The sequence below is a fragment of the Festucalex cinctus genome, chromosome 20, assembly GCF_051991245.1.
Source record: "Festucalex cinctus isolate MCC-2025b chromosome 20, RoL_Fcin_1.0, whole genome shotgun sequence".
Taxonomy (NCBI): domain Eukaryota; kingdom Metazoa; phylum Chordata; class Actinopteri; order Syngnathiformes; family Syngnathidae; genus Festucalex; species Festucalex cinctus.
In genome coordinates this window covers 14,329,636-14,345,821 of record NC_135430.1, presented here as the reverse complement: position 1 = coordinate 14,345,821, position 16,186 = coordinate 14,329,636, and the positions used below count along the sequence as shown (strand labels likewise).

Genomic DNA, 16,186 nt, shown 5'->3' with positions numbered 1-16,186 from the left:
TGGGGGGGAGTTTCACACTCAAGACAGAATGCCAAAGCATGTAAATGGAAAAGCTGCATTTACCAAAGCAAACACCTGTCATGTACACGCTGGCTGTGCAGCAGTGTTGATGCGACTGGAGCTTTGCGCTTTACACACACTCAATCAGTTGGCATATCTGCCTCGCTTTTTGTTAGGGCGGGGGGACGACAGACATGGACAAAGAGGAGTCAGTCTGTCAGTGCTTGGGTGTCAAATAAGATGGATGACAAAGACGGAACATATGGTTTGCTGTTGTTTTCCTACTAAATCCTCCTTTTAGTGTGGAGCTGTTAGCTTCATTTCCAAGTGTTTGGGTTGAGATTGGGTTGACATGAGTGGGACAGAACATGACACATATTCTTACTCAATGTAGTATCATAGAAAACAATACCAGCCAACATAACATGCTGCTTTTATAACAATGCATATGGATATGGAAAGTCGTTCGAGCATTTAGTACATATCCACCACACTAGCATGCTAGTAGGAGAAGTTATTAAATTAATACTATTTTGTATTAGAAATTGAGTTCTAAATGTAAATCAGAAAATAGATGTTTTTGTACGCATGGGTACTTTTAATGGTGGGGGATTAAAAAGTAGTATTACTTGAGGTGGGGAGTATGGCTGTTTGGGTGGAGTGCACCTTGAGGCCATATGTGGACCAAATGTGCCCACAAATGGCATAAAAATAAATTCTCACGGAAGCATTGATATAGCCTGTAGGCAAAACTTAATATAGCCATATGTACTTTTGGTGAGAACATTCCAATTATTGAGTCAGTGTAATTGGACCGAGATCCAATTTCAATGCTAGCTAAGAAGTTCTTAGCTTGCGTTCAAAGCTAGCTCTTAGCTAGCTAAGAACTCAATTTTTTTTTTAAATTCTTTTTGGTGTGCAGGTGCTATCAATATTTATATTTTACTCAATAAAGTTATAACATGTTTTGTTTGAGTGACACGAGGAACGCGGTTGCTGAACGTCTTTTTTTTTTTTGTATTCCATGATTAGCCTATTAGCATAATAGCCCGCCATTTTGAACTTAATGTCACAATATCGATACAAAATACCAATTCTTGCTAAGACATGTCATTCCAACCACAACGTAATTAACCTTATTTTATTTGTTGAGGCAGTCATGCTTGAGAGCAAATCTGCTAGCAATGTAGCATTAGGCAACTCCTGACTGAATTTGAAAACAAAAGTAGCAAGCAGCTTGTAAATTGTGGCTAAATAATGTGCATCATCTGTGGAAAAACAGCCATTAAAAAAAGGCTTTTAAGACCATGCTTAACAACTCTGTGACTTGTTACTATGTTTAACCCGATACTGTACTGCAATCGTGGACAACACAGCTGGGACATATTTTAAACTAGGCAGTGTGTAACTTGTTGACAAGCGGCTTGTGTCACTTTGTTCCATGTGTTTTTCTCTTGGTTTTTATGTATGTTGTCATGACAGCCAGACACTGAAATGACACGGCTATAGATTACTGTAAATGACGCAATAGAATGTAAAATGTATTTACTTGCGCGAGGCGTGACACTTTTAACTCATTCACTGCCAATGACGACTATAGACGTCAAAAATCCAAGCAAACAGCCAGTGCAAATTTTGACAAGAAATTTGAATTTAATTTTAGTTATTCATTGTTTTCATTCATAGTTATTAATCATTGTCGTTATGAATAACAACGATGACAACAATTTCATTGCTAAGTGCTACCATCGTGCATAGAACGGATTCCTGTTACCCTACAACACGGGCGTTGATGTTCTTGTGATCGGTCTTGGTCTTACTGAGACCACATACTGGGTCTAGGCCTCCAAAAGTCAATTTTAGTCGACTAAAATTGCTCTTTATTTTTGTTGACTAAAATTGGATTAAAACTAGAATACAATCAGGTGACTGAGTTATGACTAAGGCTTTAATTAAATTTAGTCAGAAGACTATAACTAAAACTAAATTAATTTTTTTTATATTAAAATTTGAATTTTAAATTTAGTTTTTTTTTTTTTTTAATTAACACTGGCTGTTTGCTTGGATTTCGACGTCTATAGTTGTCATTGGCAGTGAATGAGTTAACATATAAAAAGTGAAATAAAAAGTATGTTGTCTTGCAACATTCAACTTTAGTTACAATTTTAAATGAAAACATGATCTGAACAACTTTAAAAACTTTTTTACATTCAAAAGATTAAAATAAGTCTTAATTTTGTTCCATTTTCACATCATAACATCCTTATTTCTATTGTTAGAATATACTTATACATAGCCAATATAGTATATATTATTTGGTCACCACTTCTGGGCTTGCCTTTTACTTGCCAATGTTTCTGTGTTGGTCTTGGCAAGGTAGCATGCAGTGGGCCTATACATAGCATTAGAGAACCAATACTACAGAGACTGTGGTCCCAGGGTTGCCAACCACTGACAGCAGCACAAGCTATAATTTTGAGTTAAACCTGGGATAATGACCACTGCAGAAAAAAAAAGCCCATTGTACATTCACATAGCAATTTAGTGTTCATTAATGTGTATCTTTTTTTTTTTTTTTTGCATGTTAGAATTTTATTGTAAGCATTGTATTATTTATGTATTTATTTTACTCTGTTCGTAATCCATTCTTTTTTTTTCTTTTTATCTGAACAGTTGTTTTTTTTTTTTTTTTTTTTTTACTGAGAGGTACTTTTTGGGGACTGATTAATGTGAATAATTTACACAGTGCTTTTGAGGTATCACTAGAGGGGGCCTGCGTGACACAATTTGAGAACTACTGCTGTTTATTATTCCTAAACTGTTTTATTTACAGTACACCGTTTATGATATGAAAATAACCGAAGAACTGTCATTCTGGAAGAATTGCACCGTTCACAACCTGCTCATACTGTATGGCTCCACCTGGTGGGCAGACCATGCTTATCCTCACTTGGTTGGAATTATTGAGGGGAACAAGACGTTTCTTTTTGAACAAGTTTTACAGCAAACTATTGACATAAAAACACTCTCCAGGGTAAATAGAAAAATAATCTCTAATATGTAGGGTATAGAATTCTCAATAAAGTCAATATTGCACTAATTGGCTTTTATTTGTATGAAAATATCCTGAAATGCATAATTACTACTATCAAAAAGATAAGAAAAGACATTTCAGAAATTCAAGAATTATATTTGCCGATGTATATTTTTACAATGCAAGGCTTTCCTCCAACAGAAGGTGGCGGTAATGTACCTAAACGCTTTTTGAGAGTCACACAAAGACGATGAATAAGAAGCTGGTCACGTTGTTACTGCGTAATGACGTCATTCCTTACGTCCTCGGACGTGCCCTCTTGTCGCGTAACTCAGTCGTGAGCTTCCCTGCTCGTTGACATTGGAACAGAAACGTGGACAGAACTACTTCAGTAAGTGGTTGTTTTGATATTTTGTTGTTACACTCCACGTTCTGTGTGAGTAACGCTTATAGACAGCGTTTGTCCGCTCTATATTTTTCGATGGAAATACAGATATTTGTTCATAAATTCGGTTAATATGTCGCTAGCTTGTCTGTGCGTTTAAGTAGCTGCTCAGCATCCAAACTATTTGATCATCGTAATTGATTACTGTATTGAATCTGCCAATAATCACTGTTTTGAATCTGTCAATAAAACGCAGGCAATGTTAGGTAAAAATTCACGTGTCGCTGTAAAATGCTAATCGTAACACAGATCATTGTTTAATTGTGTCCAGCTGTCATCTCATCATTATCACGTTATTTTTACGTTATATATACATAAGACTCATTATGACGCAAATACGTTCGTGTTAATTACCCTTGACGTTATACAATGTCTTTTCTTTCCCTGCGTGACGTAAACGCATTGGTAGGAAATACTTGTGTGCTGTAACCCGAGTCGATTTTTCAGGTATTTGTGCTTGTATCAGGCAGGATGGGAGCCTCCACTTCAACGCCTGCTGCTCCCACAGTTCGGGCAGAGGCAATGATTGCCACCCCTCCTCAAGGCTGTCCTATGCACAAAGAAAATCAGCCTGTTAAAGGTGATGATGCATAATTTAATATCATGTAAACTGTGGTAACATTATCTAATTAATGTGTCTTTATTTTATTTATTTTTTAAGTAGTATCTCCCCCATCAGAGTGTCCCATGCATCAAGCTCAGCCAGTTACAGGTATGTACAGTACCTTACTGTGTGCATTTAGTTGTGAAATTATCAATCTGGTGCTCCGGTCTGGTTGCAGTGTCGCCGCCTTCAGATTGTCCGATGCATCAAGCCGAAGCTGGTCCAGCTCACCAGGATCGGGCCTATGAATTTGTGGAGTGTCCCATAAAAGCTGCAGCCGGCTCGAATAATGACATTGACCCAGCAAATATGGTACAAGACTTTTTTTGTGTGTGCTTTTATTGGTTGAAATGGCAATGAGTGTTAGTTAGTTATATTGTGGAGTTGGACACTTTTTGTTTACTCGCAACTGCCACCTCTGTAGAGTTTGTGAACCTCATGCAAGACCTTCGTGTAAAATAACTTTTTTTAACTATTATTGTTTCATGACATTTCTTTCACGACCCTTGTCCGCAGATGCCACCACCTAACCAAACGCCCGCTCCAGACCAACCATTCAAGCTATCCGTCGCCAGAGAAGAATCAACCATTCCCCGCCATGGCAATGAAAAGCACTGGGTGTACCCATCTGAGCAGATGTTCTGGAACGCCATGTTGAGGAAGGGGTCAGTGTGTTTCAAACAACAAAGCACAAATTGGTTGTCGCATATACGGTAGCAACAATAGCAGTATGTGGTTAAGATTTAACACTCTTTTGTGGTGATGTACGCTCAGGTGGCGCTGGCGTGAGGATGACCTTGCTGCCGCCGACATGAGCAACATCATCAAAATCCACAACAAGAACAATGAGCAAGCCTGGCAGGAGATCCTGAAGTGGGAAGCCCTGCATGCAGGGTGAGTAGATGGCAATAGAATATTTTCCCGCCATATTTGTATCTAAATGAGTTTAATGCAAAATATTCCTGCAGTGAATGCCCGTGTGGTCCAACCTTGAAGAGGTTCGGTGGTAAAGCCAAAGAGTACTCGCCGAGGGCTCGCTTCCGCCATTGGATGGGGTAAGCTGATCTTCATTGGGATGGGAATACTGCATATTTGCGTTATATTGAATTTTACTTTATAATATTTTTCTTTAACTCATTCACTGCCAATGACGACTATAGACGTCAAAAATCCAAGCAAACAGCCAGTGCAAATTTTGACAAGAAATTTGAATTTAGTTTTTCATTGTTTTCATTCATAGTTATTAATCATTGTTGTTATGAATAAGAACGATGACAACAATTTCATTGCTAAGTGCTACCATCGTGCGTGGAACGGATTCCTGTTAGCCTACAACACGGGCGTTGACGTTCTTGTGATCGGTCTTGGTCTTACTGAGACCACATACTGGGTCTCGGCCTCCAAAAGCCAATTTTAGTCGACTAAAATTGCTCTTTATTTTTGTTGACTAAAATTGGATTAAAACTAAAATACAATTAGGTGACTGAGTTATGACTAAGGCTTTAATTAAATTTAGTCAGAAGACTATAACTAAAACTAAATTATTATTAGTTTTAATTAAAATTTTAATTTTAAATTTTCTTTTTTTTTTTTTTCAAAATTAACACTGGCTGTTTGCTTGGATTTTGACGTCTATAGTTGTCATTGGCAGTGAATGAGTTAAAGATTTTTTTGTATGATTGCATTAATTTCTGTTCTGTAGCACAGATAGAAAGTAGAACATTATTTTCTCTTGCAGCGTATAATGAGATCAAACACGAGCTGCATCTATTTTTTCATACTCATAAAATCATGCAAACAATTGGTTCATTATGTCGTGCTGGTTGAGAAATGACACTTAAGCTCTACAAGACAGCATATCGAGTGCCTCATTTGCCTCATTTCTCTCGCAGCTACGAACTGCCCTTTGACCGTCACGACTGGATCGTCGACCGCTGCGGAAAAGAGGTGCGCTACGTCATCGACTATTACGACGGAGAAATCAACAAAGACACCTACCAGTTCTCCATCCTGGACGTCCGCCCGGCCTTCGACTCTTTAGATGCCGTATGGGATCGCATGAAAGTCGCCTGGTGGCGATGGACCTCTTGAAGAACTTTCGCATGAACTTCAAGCACACAAATGTTGCTCATTTCAGCTCTTTGCAAGTTTTGGTGCTGTGTAAAGAGAATCATCTTTAATAATCATGGATTGTAAGAAACTCAACTTGCTGTGTAGTTCACTGTTATTTTTTTTTTCTAACAGTATATGCTGCTTAAGTCACGGCATTTTTTCTTGTTTTTTTTTTTCCCATTTACCTCAAAATATATCACATCAAATGTTCTGTAATAAACAAATTAGTTATTGACTGCTTAAGGTCAAAGTAACTCATAGCGTAAACGTATTGAGACCACTGATTAAAATGAATGAAAATACTGTATTACTGTAACTAAATAAATATATCTACAAATCTATTGAACACAAAATTAATGACTGTTATGGTAATCTAACATCTTCATGTCACTTTTTGTGTGTTGACTGGTATTGCTTTGAAATCTCAAACCTATTACCAAAGCTAACCGGCAGATTTTTAAAATTCTTGTATGATCTCTATATTGAATCGTTAATTTAAGATTCAACTGATTGAGACCGTTTACACCAGATTTATGGCTGCAGTTTCCAAGTGTGACCACAAGAGGGAGGTGTTTCATCAAAATAAATTTCTTGATTTGCAGTCAAGGGAATGCACAGTATATCACTACACCTGTAATGGCACCTATACATGAAACATTTATATACTATAGTGTGCACAGTTAAATTTAATGTACTAATTAAGCAGTGTTTACCATCAGAAAAGTATTATACATAGTTGTAGTAACTGCATTAATGTAAACTGAAATATTTTTAAATGATTTAGCATGATGTTGTGAAAGTTACTTTGAATTCCTATCAAAAAATAAAAAGGTGTTATTTTTAGAAACGCAAAATTGTTAATTTATGTCGCGTTGGGCTATACGAACATTATGGCCACGTGACTTTACAGTAAAAGACATTTTGTAGGTCCCCAAAAAGAGGACATACGGACTTCCGGCCATCTTAACCCGCCACTTACTGTGAAATTGTTTTGGTTCCTGCTTGTGTTGTTGACTATAAAAGGCCACGGGAATCCTGCCCATGAACGCCTGTGGCGGCGTCTATTGAGTTATACTTCTTTATTTGTGCAGACCACAACAAAATAAGATGTAATGTGCTCATTTGTGAGCCTTAGCGGTGCTGGCAGGCACGTTTTTATGACTTGAACCGAGCTAGCTACTAGCTGTGTTTACGGAACAAATGTCATAGCTGCGTAGAGTACACTCCATATAATGAAAGTGAAAATAAGCCAACATGTACTCTGCTCGTATGAAAAACTAGACAATTTATACAAAATTAGTACTCTTAGACGAGGGGTGTCCAAACTTTTTCATTTGAGGGCCACATACAGAAAATCAGAAGGACGCAAGGGCCACATAATGTTATGAAGAGGAATTGTGTTAGTCCTAAAAATTGTACAAATAATTTATTTGTGCTTTTGCATATTTACAGTAGTGCTACAGTATATAAACTAATTTATTTGTAATACGGCAGTAGGGTTATTATAGCTTTGGAATTTTTCATTTTAGTTAGTTTTTATTAGTTTTCAGGGTGGTTCTGTTAGTTTTTATTAGTTTACTTCTTTAAAAAAATGCTTAGTTTTAGTTTAGTTTGTTAGTTTCAGTATTAGTTTTAGCTTAGTTAAAAAAAAATGTATATTACTTGTGTGCGGTATTTAAAAAAAAAAAAACAGCATGGGAGCGACGTCATCTTTTGGTGCTTTTCTATTGGCTGCTGTGAGATGACGTCACTTCTGTGTGACATACTTTCAAACGTCATTATTCCGGTTTATATCAAAATAAATCTACTAAAAATCACATTTCAATCCCAAATCATCCCCAAAGGCTCATGCATTCAATTAATTACCAAAGACTAAAACGAAGGACGTTTGCTACAATTACAGTTTGTTTTAGTTAGTTTTGTAAACATAAAATGTAGTTTCAGTTAGTTTTCGATTTTTTTAAAAAGCATTTCCGTTTTTATTTTATTTCGGCAACAATAGTTTTTTAAATTTTATTTTTATTTTATTTTTATTTTTTAATTAGTTTTAGGTAACTAAAATAACCTTTAACTCATTCACTCCCAGCCATTTTCACAGAAGCAGTTCCATTCGCTCCCGTCTGTTTTACTGGATTTTGACTGATTTTGCAAGGCCCACAGAATATTGTGTTCTATTGCTATAAAAGCATGGAACCTACCAAAAGAAAGATTAAAGTCTCTTCTTTCATCAGGAAAAAAAAAATGTTTCTATCTGTTTCCGTTTTATAGCAATTAGCATTAGAAGAGAGCTATGTTTCATTAGTTTTCACAAATCTATTTAAAATTGTAAGTAATTTAGCTTTTTTTCTACATGGCCCTGGTTGATCTCCTTTGCTCTGCTGCCACCTGCTGGCCGTTTGTGTAATAACTACCATTTCTGCAACCGTTCTTTGCAGCTGAGAGGCTGCATCAAAGCCTTCTGTATGCTCCAGCATTAAAAAAACAAAAAACAAAACAAAACGTATAAATACGTCTTTGGGACACTTACAACATAAAAAAACAACAACGTATTTACACGTTATTGGGAGCAAATGAGTTAATGGCACCAGTTTTTCGATACCCTCCCTTCTTACTTTGACCATTTCCAAACATTGTTTGTTTTTATTTTATTTGAACTGAGTCAAATGCCATTTTTAGCATATGTCGCGGGCCACTGAAAAATAGACGGCGGGCCGCAAATGGCCCCCGGGCCGTAGTTTGGACACGCCTGTCTTAGACAATCAAATCCATACCACAAAGCTTGATTAGCAAACGTTGCATAGGATCCGTCTCGAAGGGATTCGAGGAGAAACTTGTTCACTCTGACACTTTGGGAAGATAGTTCAGAACACAAAGCAGGGAAACATAAACAAATGTAAATATTCTGTATTGAATCTCAAGACAATGTCCATGACAGACCAAAGAGGAGAAACCGAGCTGAAATCTTGAATCTTAAATGAGTTCCCTTAGAAAGCGGAACATGGTCATTTTCTTTGTGGTTATAAAAAGAGAGTTGTCTGCTTCACTGTATTTGGTCCTGATGTATTCATTTCTACTTAGTTAACTTTTCACTGCGTTGATGACTGCACATACCAATCTGCAAATAAAGTGAAGCACCTATCCGGACACGTCTCGCTTCACATTTTTGCAAATCTTCTGATTCCGTGATTATTTCTGCTTGAGGTTTATATTTTGTTATCCTCAAGTGGCTTTTGTGGAATAAATGCCACTGGGCACATATGGCCATGTTGAATTGATGATCAGCTATGGGTTACTTATGTAGGTGGGGAGAGCAGAAACCTAATACGCAGACGTAAAATGTCTTCAGGCTGTTGCGTCCGTGGAGAATCTGATTTTACTGCATGTGTGTCTGCTGTAATGGTGATTATCTTTTCGAAATCTAAAAGGCATAGTACACATTGCATAATAATGTTATGATGCTAATGATAAGAATACAGAAGATAAAATAATGCATCACAGCAGTCTTTTGCCTCCTACGTGTTGCCTTAAACACTGCATGCGTGATTTCCCACGTGTGCAGAGGCAGACCGCACAGATGCACAACACGGCAGATGTCCAAACCCTCCAGCATTCTCCACAAAAGTCAGATATTTTATAATATCCATTGTCTGTATTCCCGCCTATATTTCCACCCTAAAGACGAAAATTTGAAGCACTGTCCAACCCAATGCCCATGCTCGCTTTAGCTTAATCTAGTTTTATGAATTGTTTTATTAGCTAAAGTTATCTTCAAAGATGTCTTCGGTATAGATTTGACCCTGGTGGAGTGGCCTTTTATGGCACATTTTTACTTTAGGAGCTTATCCTCGTAGTTTACTGATGAATTAGCGTTTTTGTTGTTTTTGTGCTCAGTCCTAGTAGTGTATTGCCATCTGGTGGAGGGTCATTGAGTCAGGCCATAGCTGTGTCAAAATAACTTTTCGTTATTTGCTATCCTTTAGCAGGATGAATCTGTTCACAAATAAGAATCGACGTTGGTTGGGTTACCAAGGATGCTTCGGTTCACAGACAGAGCAGTGTTAAGATCGTTGCGGTATCTTCATTTATTTATTTTTTTGCCATAAATTAGACCTTAGTACCTTTATTTAGTGTTTTATTTGAAAAAAATTGCATAAAAAATAAATATGAGAATGATATTCATGTTTCTGATCTCACTACAGTATTTAGTGGCTGTTTGGCTACATCAGCACCAAAGGTAACAGAAGTTGACAGATTGGTCAAAGTTCACATTGAAGTGTCTAAAAAGTGGAAACTATTTCAATAGCCTGATTAATTTGTGCATATACGTACGCCGCCATCTCCTGAGATGCATTTCACTTAACGCCCCGTGGTCATATTTTGCTTGGAGGCTAAATTGTCGTATTGAAGCATGGCTATAAATGCCAAGAGAATATGTTCTTATTTAATTGATGCCTTCTTTTCACGTGCCCCGAGGCAATTTGCTTTTACTTCCTGCCTGAGGAGAGAAATCATACAGCGCCTCACCTGCTGGTGGAGAAGGTTCTGTTAGAATATTAATGAGGTCTGAGGATGACCAATACACAGTTGGTCAAGATTGTTTGCTTCGTTTCCGGGATTCTAAGTGGAACAGGAAAAGACCTTTTGGCCTGCATAAACATCAACAACGTAAAAAACGACTACCGGTATGTACGAAGATGAAATCAATTCCACGATTCTCAAGTGCAAATAAGAGTAAACTAAAAAACATGCTTATTTCCAATTTTAAGGCTCCGTGAAAGGATTTCCGCAAATGGAGCAACTGTAATGCCTTGGCATGTGGGTAAGGAGAGCCACAGTTGCCCATGTCCTTTCAGACACTTTGAATAAGACAAAAAGTCAAACACGCAGCTACAAAATTAGAACGTCAGAACCAACCAACCTGACTGCAGCCGCTGACATCATTCACTTGGCCACGCCCCTTAAAGGCAAACATCAACATTATGATTGGTTAAAAATTGTTTTTATATGTACAGTATATTCAACTTGATTCTTGTCCTTGGCCAGTAGGGCTCTGAGGTCAGGTCAATTAGTGGAGACCAAAGTTCCAATTCCAAACAAACATGGTGAAGCAGCATTTAGCTGTTATGCTGCATGCAAGCTGCCAATAGAAGTGTAGCCAGCCTCAAGTGCAGGTTAAAGACTGACGTGCCAGGAAAAAAAAAAAAAAAAATCAAAAACGACAAAAGGTCGACATGAATAAGATAGATTTTAGATATTATAAAAAAATTTGCGCTAACAAAATAACAGCAACTTTTATTCTTGTTATAAAACCTGCATTAAAAGTCTGTTGTTAGGATTAATTAGCTTCACACTTTAGCTAATACAGAACAGGAAAACTCACAAAGTAGTGCGAAAAGGTTTTCTTCAGACGGTGCCAAAGTTCTCTTTTTTCGACCTCGCACCACTTGGCAGTGATCGAGAACGCCTTTGACACCGAAGTCGACATCTCAATCAGGGCAGAGCGCTTCATCACATATCTCCTCGGGGATGTAATCAGTCCTTCTCCAATTTGGCATAAGCTGCTTATCGTTCTACCGGGAGCAATGACCAACGACTTTTATGGTGTGGGCCACTGACAAATGGAGAGATATTCCCCATCTGCCTACTAGTGTCTTTTCACGATTGTGCTGATAAACTATTGTGAGGATCATGGTTGAGGCCTTTTATAATTACTTCTCCAGCGATCATCCCATTTCACCTGGTATAAGGGATCAATATCACAAGACGGCGCCTTGATGACTTACAAAGGCGCTTAATCTCACTTGATACCGCCTCCAATGTGGAAGCGAGGTAGGAGGTCTTTGTACGGGAGAACAATGGGCCACAGAAACACACACTACACCTTCAGTGCCAGATGGAAATATTTCACTGCTTCTGGGCTCCTTGTGCTTTTAACTCATTTACTCCCAATAACGTGTAAATACGTTTTTTTAATGCTCTAAGTGTCCCAAAGACGTATTTATACGTTTTTTTAAAAAAATTTTATTTATTAATTTTTTTATGCTAGAGCATACAGAAGGCTTTGATGCAGCCTCTCAACTGCAAAGAACGGTTGCAGAAATGTTAGTTATTACACAAACGGCCAGCAGGTGGCAGCAGAGCAAAGGAGATCAACCAGGGCCATCTAGAAAAAAAACTAAATTTCTTACAATTTTAAGTAGATTTGTTAAAACTGATGAAACTTAGCTCTCTTCTAATGCTAATTGCTGCAAAACGGAAACAGAGAGAAACCTACTTTTTTTTCCGGATGAAAGAAGAGACTTTAATCTTTCTTTTGATCAGTTCCATGCTTTTATAGACATTGAACACAATATTCTTTGGGACTTGCGAAATCAGTCAAAATTCAGTAAAACAGCCGGGAGCAAACGGGACTGCTTCTGTGAAAATGGCTGGGAGTGAATGAGTTAAGTGTTGTCTTTGGAGGACTCAAATTTAGTAACTCATTCTAACAAACTGTTAACAGTTCTTTGTTTACTTTTAAGTGTTTTACTGCTACTTTGGTTGAAATTTTCATGGCTCATATTGTTTGCCCCATATTGATTCTTTAATCTGGCGATATAATACATGTATGCTGATGAGCAGTGACTTCACTTAGCGTCCATTCACGTCACTGTTAGCCATCGATTCCGCTCAACCAGAAACATGAGCACTAATTACGACTTTGATTAGGAGGCGAGCCAAAGAAAGAAATGGTGTTCTCAGTGAGGGTAACCCTCGACCCTGCCTCTTGTGTAAGGCAGGAAGATTCCAGTGTTTTGCATGTGTGGGCTTTTGTGGGTTTAATTGCATGACGGTACAATGTGGGTGGCGAGGTCCTTGTTGTTGTTATGAGACCATCTTTTTTTTTTTTTTTTTCTTAAAAAAAAAAAAAAAAAAAAAAAAAAAAAATTATGAGACCATCTAACACTCATTTATTAGTTTGGAATTTTTCTTTTTTTTTCCTTTTTTTTTGCTCAGCAATTAGTTATTGTGTTAGAAATTCTGGTGTTTTTCCAAAATCAATTTCGCAAGATGTGAGGGAGAGAAGAGAAGTGGCAGTAAAACAGGCTGAAATCTGGATGCATCGCCAATATCTGAGTGATTGATGACTACCGTAAAAAAGTTGAAAATTGTTGCTTTTATATTGTACGAAACAACAACAAAATTGCATGACAGATTGTCTACTGAATTGTATACTTGTTTAATTTTCCTCATTTATTATACCAATGAATGAATACATACAGGACTGTCTCAGAAAATTAGAATATTGTGGTAAAGTCCATTATTTTCTGTCATGCAATTAAATTAGCAAAAATGCCATACATTCTGGAATCATTACAAATCAACTGAAATATTGCAAGCCTTTTATTGTTTTAACTCATTAGCTCCCAAAAACGTATAAATACGTCATATTTTAAATGTTTCAAGTGTCCCAAAGACGTACTTATACGTTTTTTATGCCAGAGCATAGAGAAGGCTTTGATGCAGTCTCTCTACTGCAGAAAATGGTTGAGTGGCAGCAGAGTATAAGAGATCAACCAGGCCATGTTAAAACAAGCTGATTTCCCCACAGTTCCAAGCAGAAAACGATGAAACTTAGCTATGTTCTATTGCTAATTGTTGCACAGGGGAAACAGAAAGGATTATACTTTTTTTTTCCCCTGATAAAAGAAGCGACTCTAATCTCTCTTTTGGTATGTTCAATATTTTTATAGCAATAGAACATAATATTTCGCAGGCCTTGAAAAATCAGTCAACATCCAGGAAAACACTAAGTGAAAATGGTTGGGAGTGAATGAGTTAATATTGCTGATTATGGCATTTTTTTTACTTGGTCTGAAGAAATATTCTAATATTTTGAGATAGGATATTTGGCTGAAAATGCCATAATCAGCAATATTAAAACAATAAAAGGCTTGCAATATTTCCGTTGATTAGTAATGAATCCAGAATGTATGGCATTTTTTGCTTATTTAATTGCATTACAGAAAATAATGGACTTTACCACAATATTCTAATCTTCCGAGACAGTCCTGTATACAAAGCCACAGTAAAATTGAAGTAGCAATGAATGCGTTTCAGTTGAAAAACACAATTACTTTTTAAATCTTTGTAATCTACCTATGAATATTGTTTTAAAATTGAGCATGAAATTATATTTTCAATACAAAATGGCACACATACATCTAGCGTTCCACTATTTATATGCAGCCCTTTGGCTTTTATCTTGTCAGACCAGACTAGTGAACAATCAAGCCGCATTACCTTTTGAAAGTGTCTCGAAAGGACTGACAACAATAGCAAAATTCACCTCAATTTTACATGCTGCAAATATTCGATGATTCGCCACACCAACAAAGACAGACTCACCGCTGAGCGCATCCTCCAAAGTGCTTCAGGACATGAGAGGAAATGGCAGAAGCACTTGCCCCTTATGCTAATCAAAGTGGATCTATTTAGTATTCTCTCCAGGAGCTCACTAGATTCCCCCCCTCCTTAAATTCACAACAACACAAAAGAAACTCTGATTGTGCCCCCTATGCTAATTCTCTGAAAACTTTGAACTCCAAATGAAACCTTGCATCATCTACATCTATACAAATACAGAGATGGCAAAATATGTAGAATATTAGATTAGATGTTAGATTTCTTGCTTGGTTTTTCATTGAAAAAGTCATTATTTTTGTGAAAACACCATGTGGATATTAAGAGTTGAATAACACTAAACGTACCCCGCCGTCTAAAATTATACTATCCCAAATTTTTGATGTCCCGGTTTAAAATAAATAAATAGCATCGCTGACGGGCATCCACATTAGCATTCATTTCAATGTCGTTCCTTCAAGTCAACAAGTGTGAATTATTTTGTGATCAGCAATCTTGTTCCCAACTGGTTGCATTTTACTAGGCAATTAGTAAATACTGTTTGTGGTGGCGTACAACACACACAGCCCCCAGCTACTCAGTTGCGCAGTCATTAGCCTTTGAATAAAGACGTTATTTGACAATAATGGTGAAAATGGAATGAATCGAATACAGTGAAATAGAAGAATACTACAATACAATAACATACAATGTAATGCATATGTGTACACTTAAACACACTGTTTACATGTGCATACTGTATTCTATATTGGCTATTAATATTGACTTTAGCCACCGAATGACAGGATCAACTCGAATGCGTTACTCAATGTACTTTGGCCGTAAAACAGGTCAAGTCCAATTTGATCAAAATGGTATATGGATTGCACTTATATTGATCATATGTTCAAAAAGCCATATTCATTTACCGTATTTTCCGCACTATAAGGCGCACCTAAGAGCCTTCAATTTTTTCAAAAGATGACCATGCGCCTTATAATCCAGTGCGCCTTATATACGGATCAATATTGAGCCACAACAGGTCTCGCTGTCAAGACGCTATCGGTGACGCACATGCGCAGAAGATCCCGCCATCTTGAATCGCTAGCTAATACTAATACTTTACCTCAGAGAAAATAATAAAACAACTGTTTATTCATTTTGGGAGTGAATGGAGTTGTCAGAAAGCTGGTTTGTAATCTATTAATAAAGTTTGACTGACCTATCTGACTGTTTTGTTGACATTGCCTTTAGCGCAGCACCATCTAATGGATGCATAACGTAACCTCAGCCTCTACTGTAGCGCCTTATATATGGAAAAAGTTTCAAAATATGTCATTCATTGAAGGTGCGCCTTATAATGCGGTGCGCCTTATATATGGAAAAAGTTTTGAAATATGTTATTCATTGAAGATGCGTCTTATAATGAAATAACCTTTAATAGCAATAGTGTTTTTCAACACACTCCCTTCTTAATTTGACCATCTCCAACATTTTTGTTTTTATTTTATTTGAACTGAGTCAAATGCCATTTTTAGCATCGGTCACGGGCCATTAAAAAAATGGACTGCGGGTCGCAAACGGCCCCTGGGCCGTAGTTGGGACACCT

General features: G+C 37.2%; 1 protein-coding gene across 4 annotated transcripts in view; it reads right to left on the bottom strand.

The window, feature by feature from the left end:
- Positions 1 to 16,186, bottom strand: part of reck (reversion-inducing-cysteine-rich protein with kazal motifs) — a 93,155-nt gene that overhangs the window by 32,987 nt on the left and 43,982 nt on the right. Inside the window, exons 1-4 of one of the 4 annotated variants that reach the window (XM_077508793.1) lie at positions 14,584 to 14,633; positions 6,082 to 6,239; positions 4,205 to 4,325; positions 3,867 to 4,029 (exon numbers count right to left, since the gene is read on the bottom strand). In XM_077508793.1, the coding sequence (XP_077364919.1) occupies positions 3,867 to 4,029; positions 4,205 to 4,325; positions 6,082 to 6,239; positions 14,584 to 14,595 (454 nt within the window). In that variant the 5' untranslated portion in view covers positions 14,596 to 14,633. Of the gene's footprint in view, positions 1 to 3,866; positions 4,030 to 4,204; positions 4,326 to 6,081; positions 6,516 to 10,719; positions 10,814 to 14,583; positions 14,634 to 16,186 lie in introns of those variants that run through there. The other 3 variants (XM_077508795.1, XM_077508794.1, XM_077508792.1) reach the window with 3 other exon arrangements.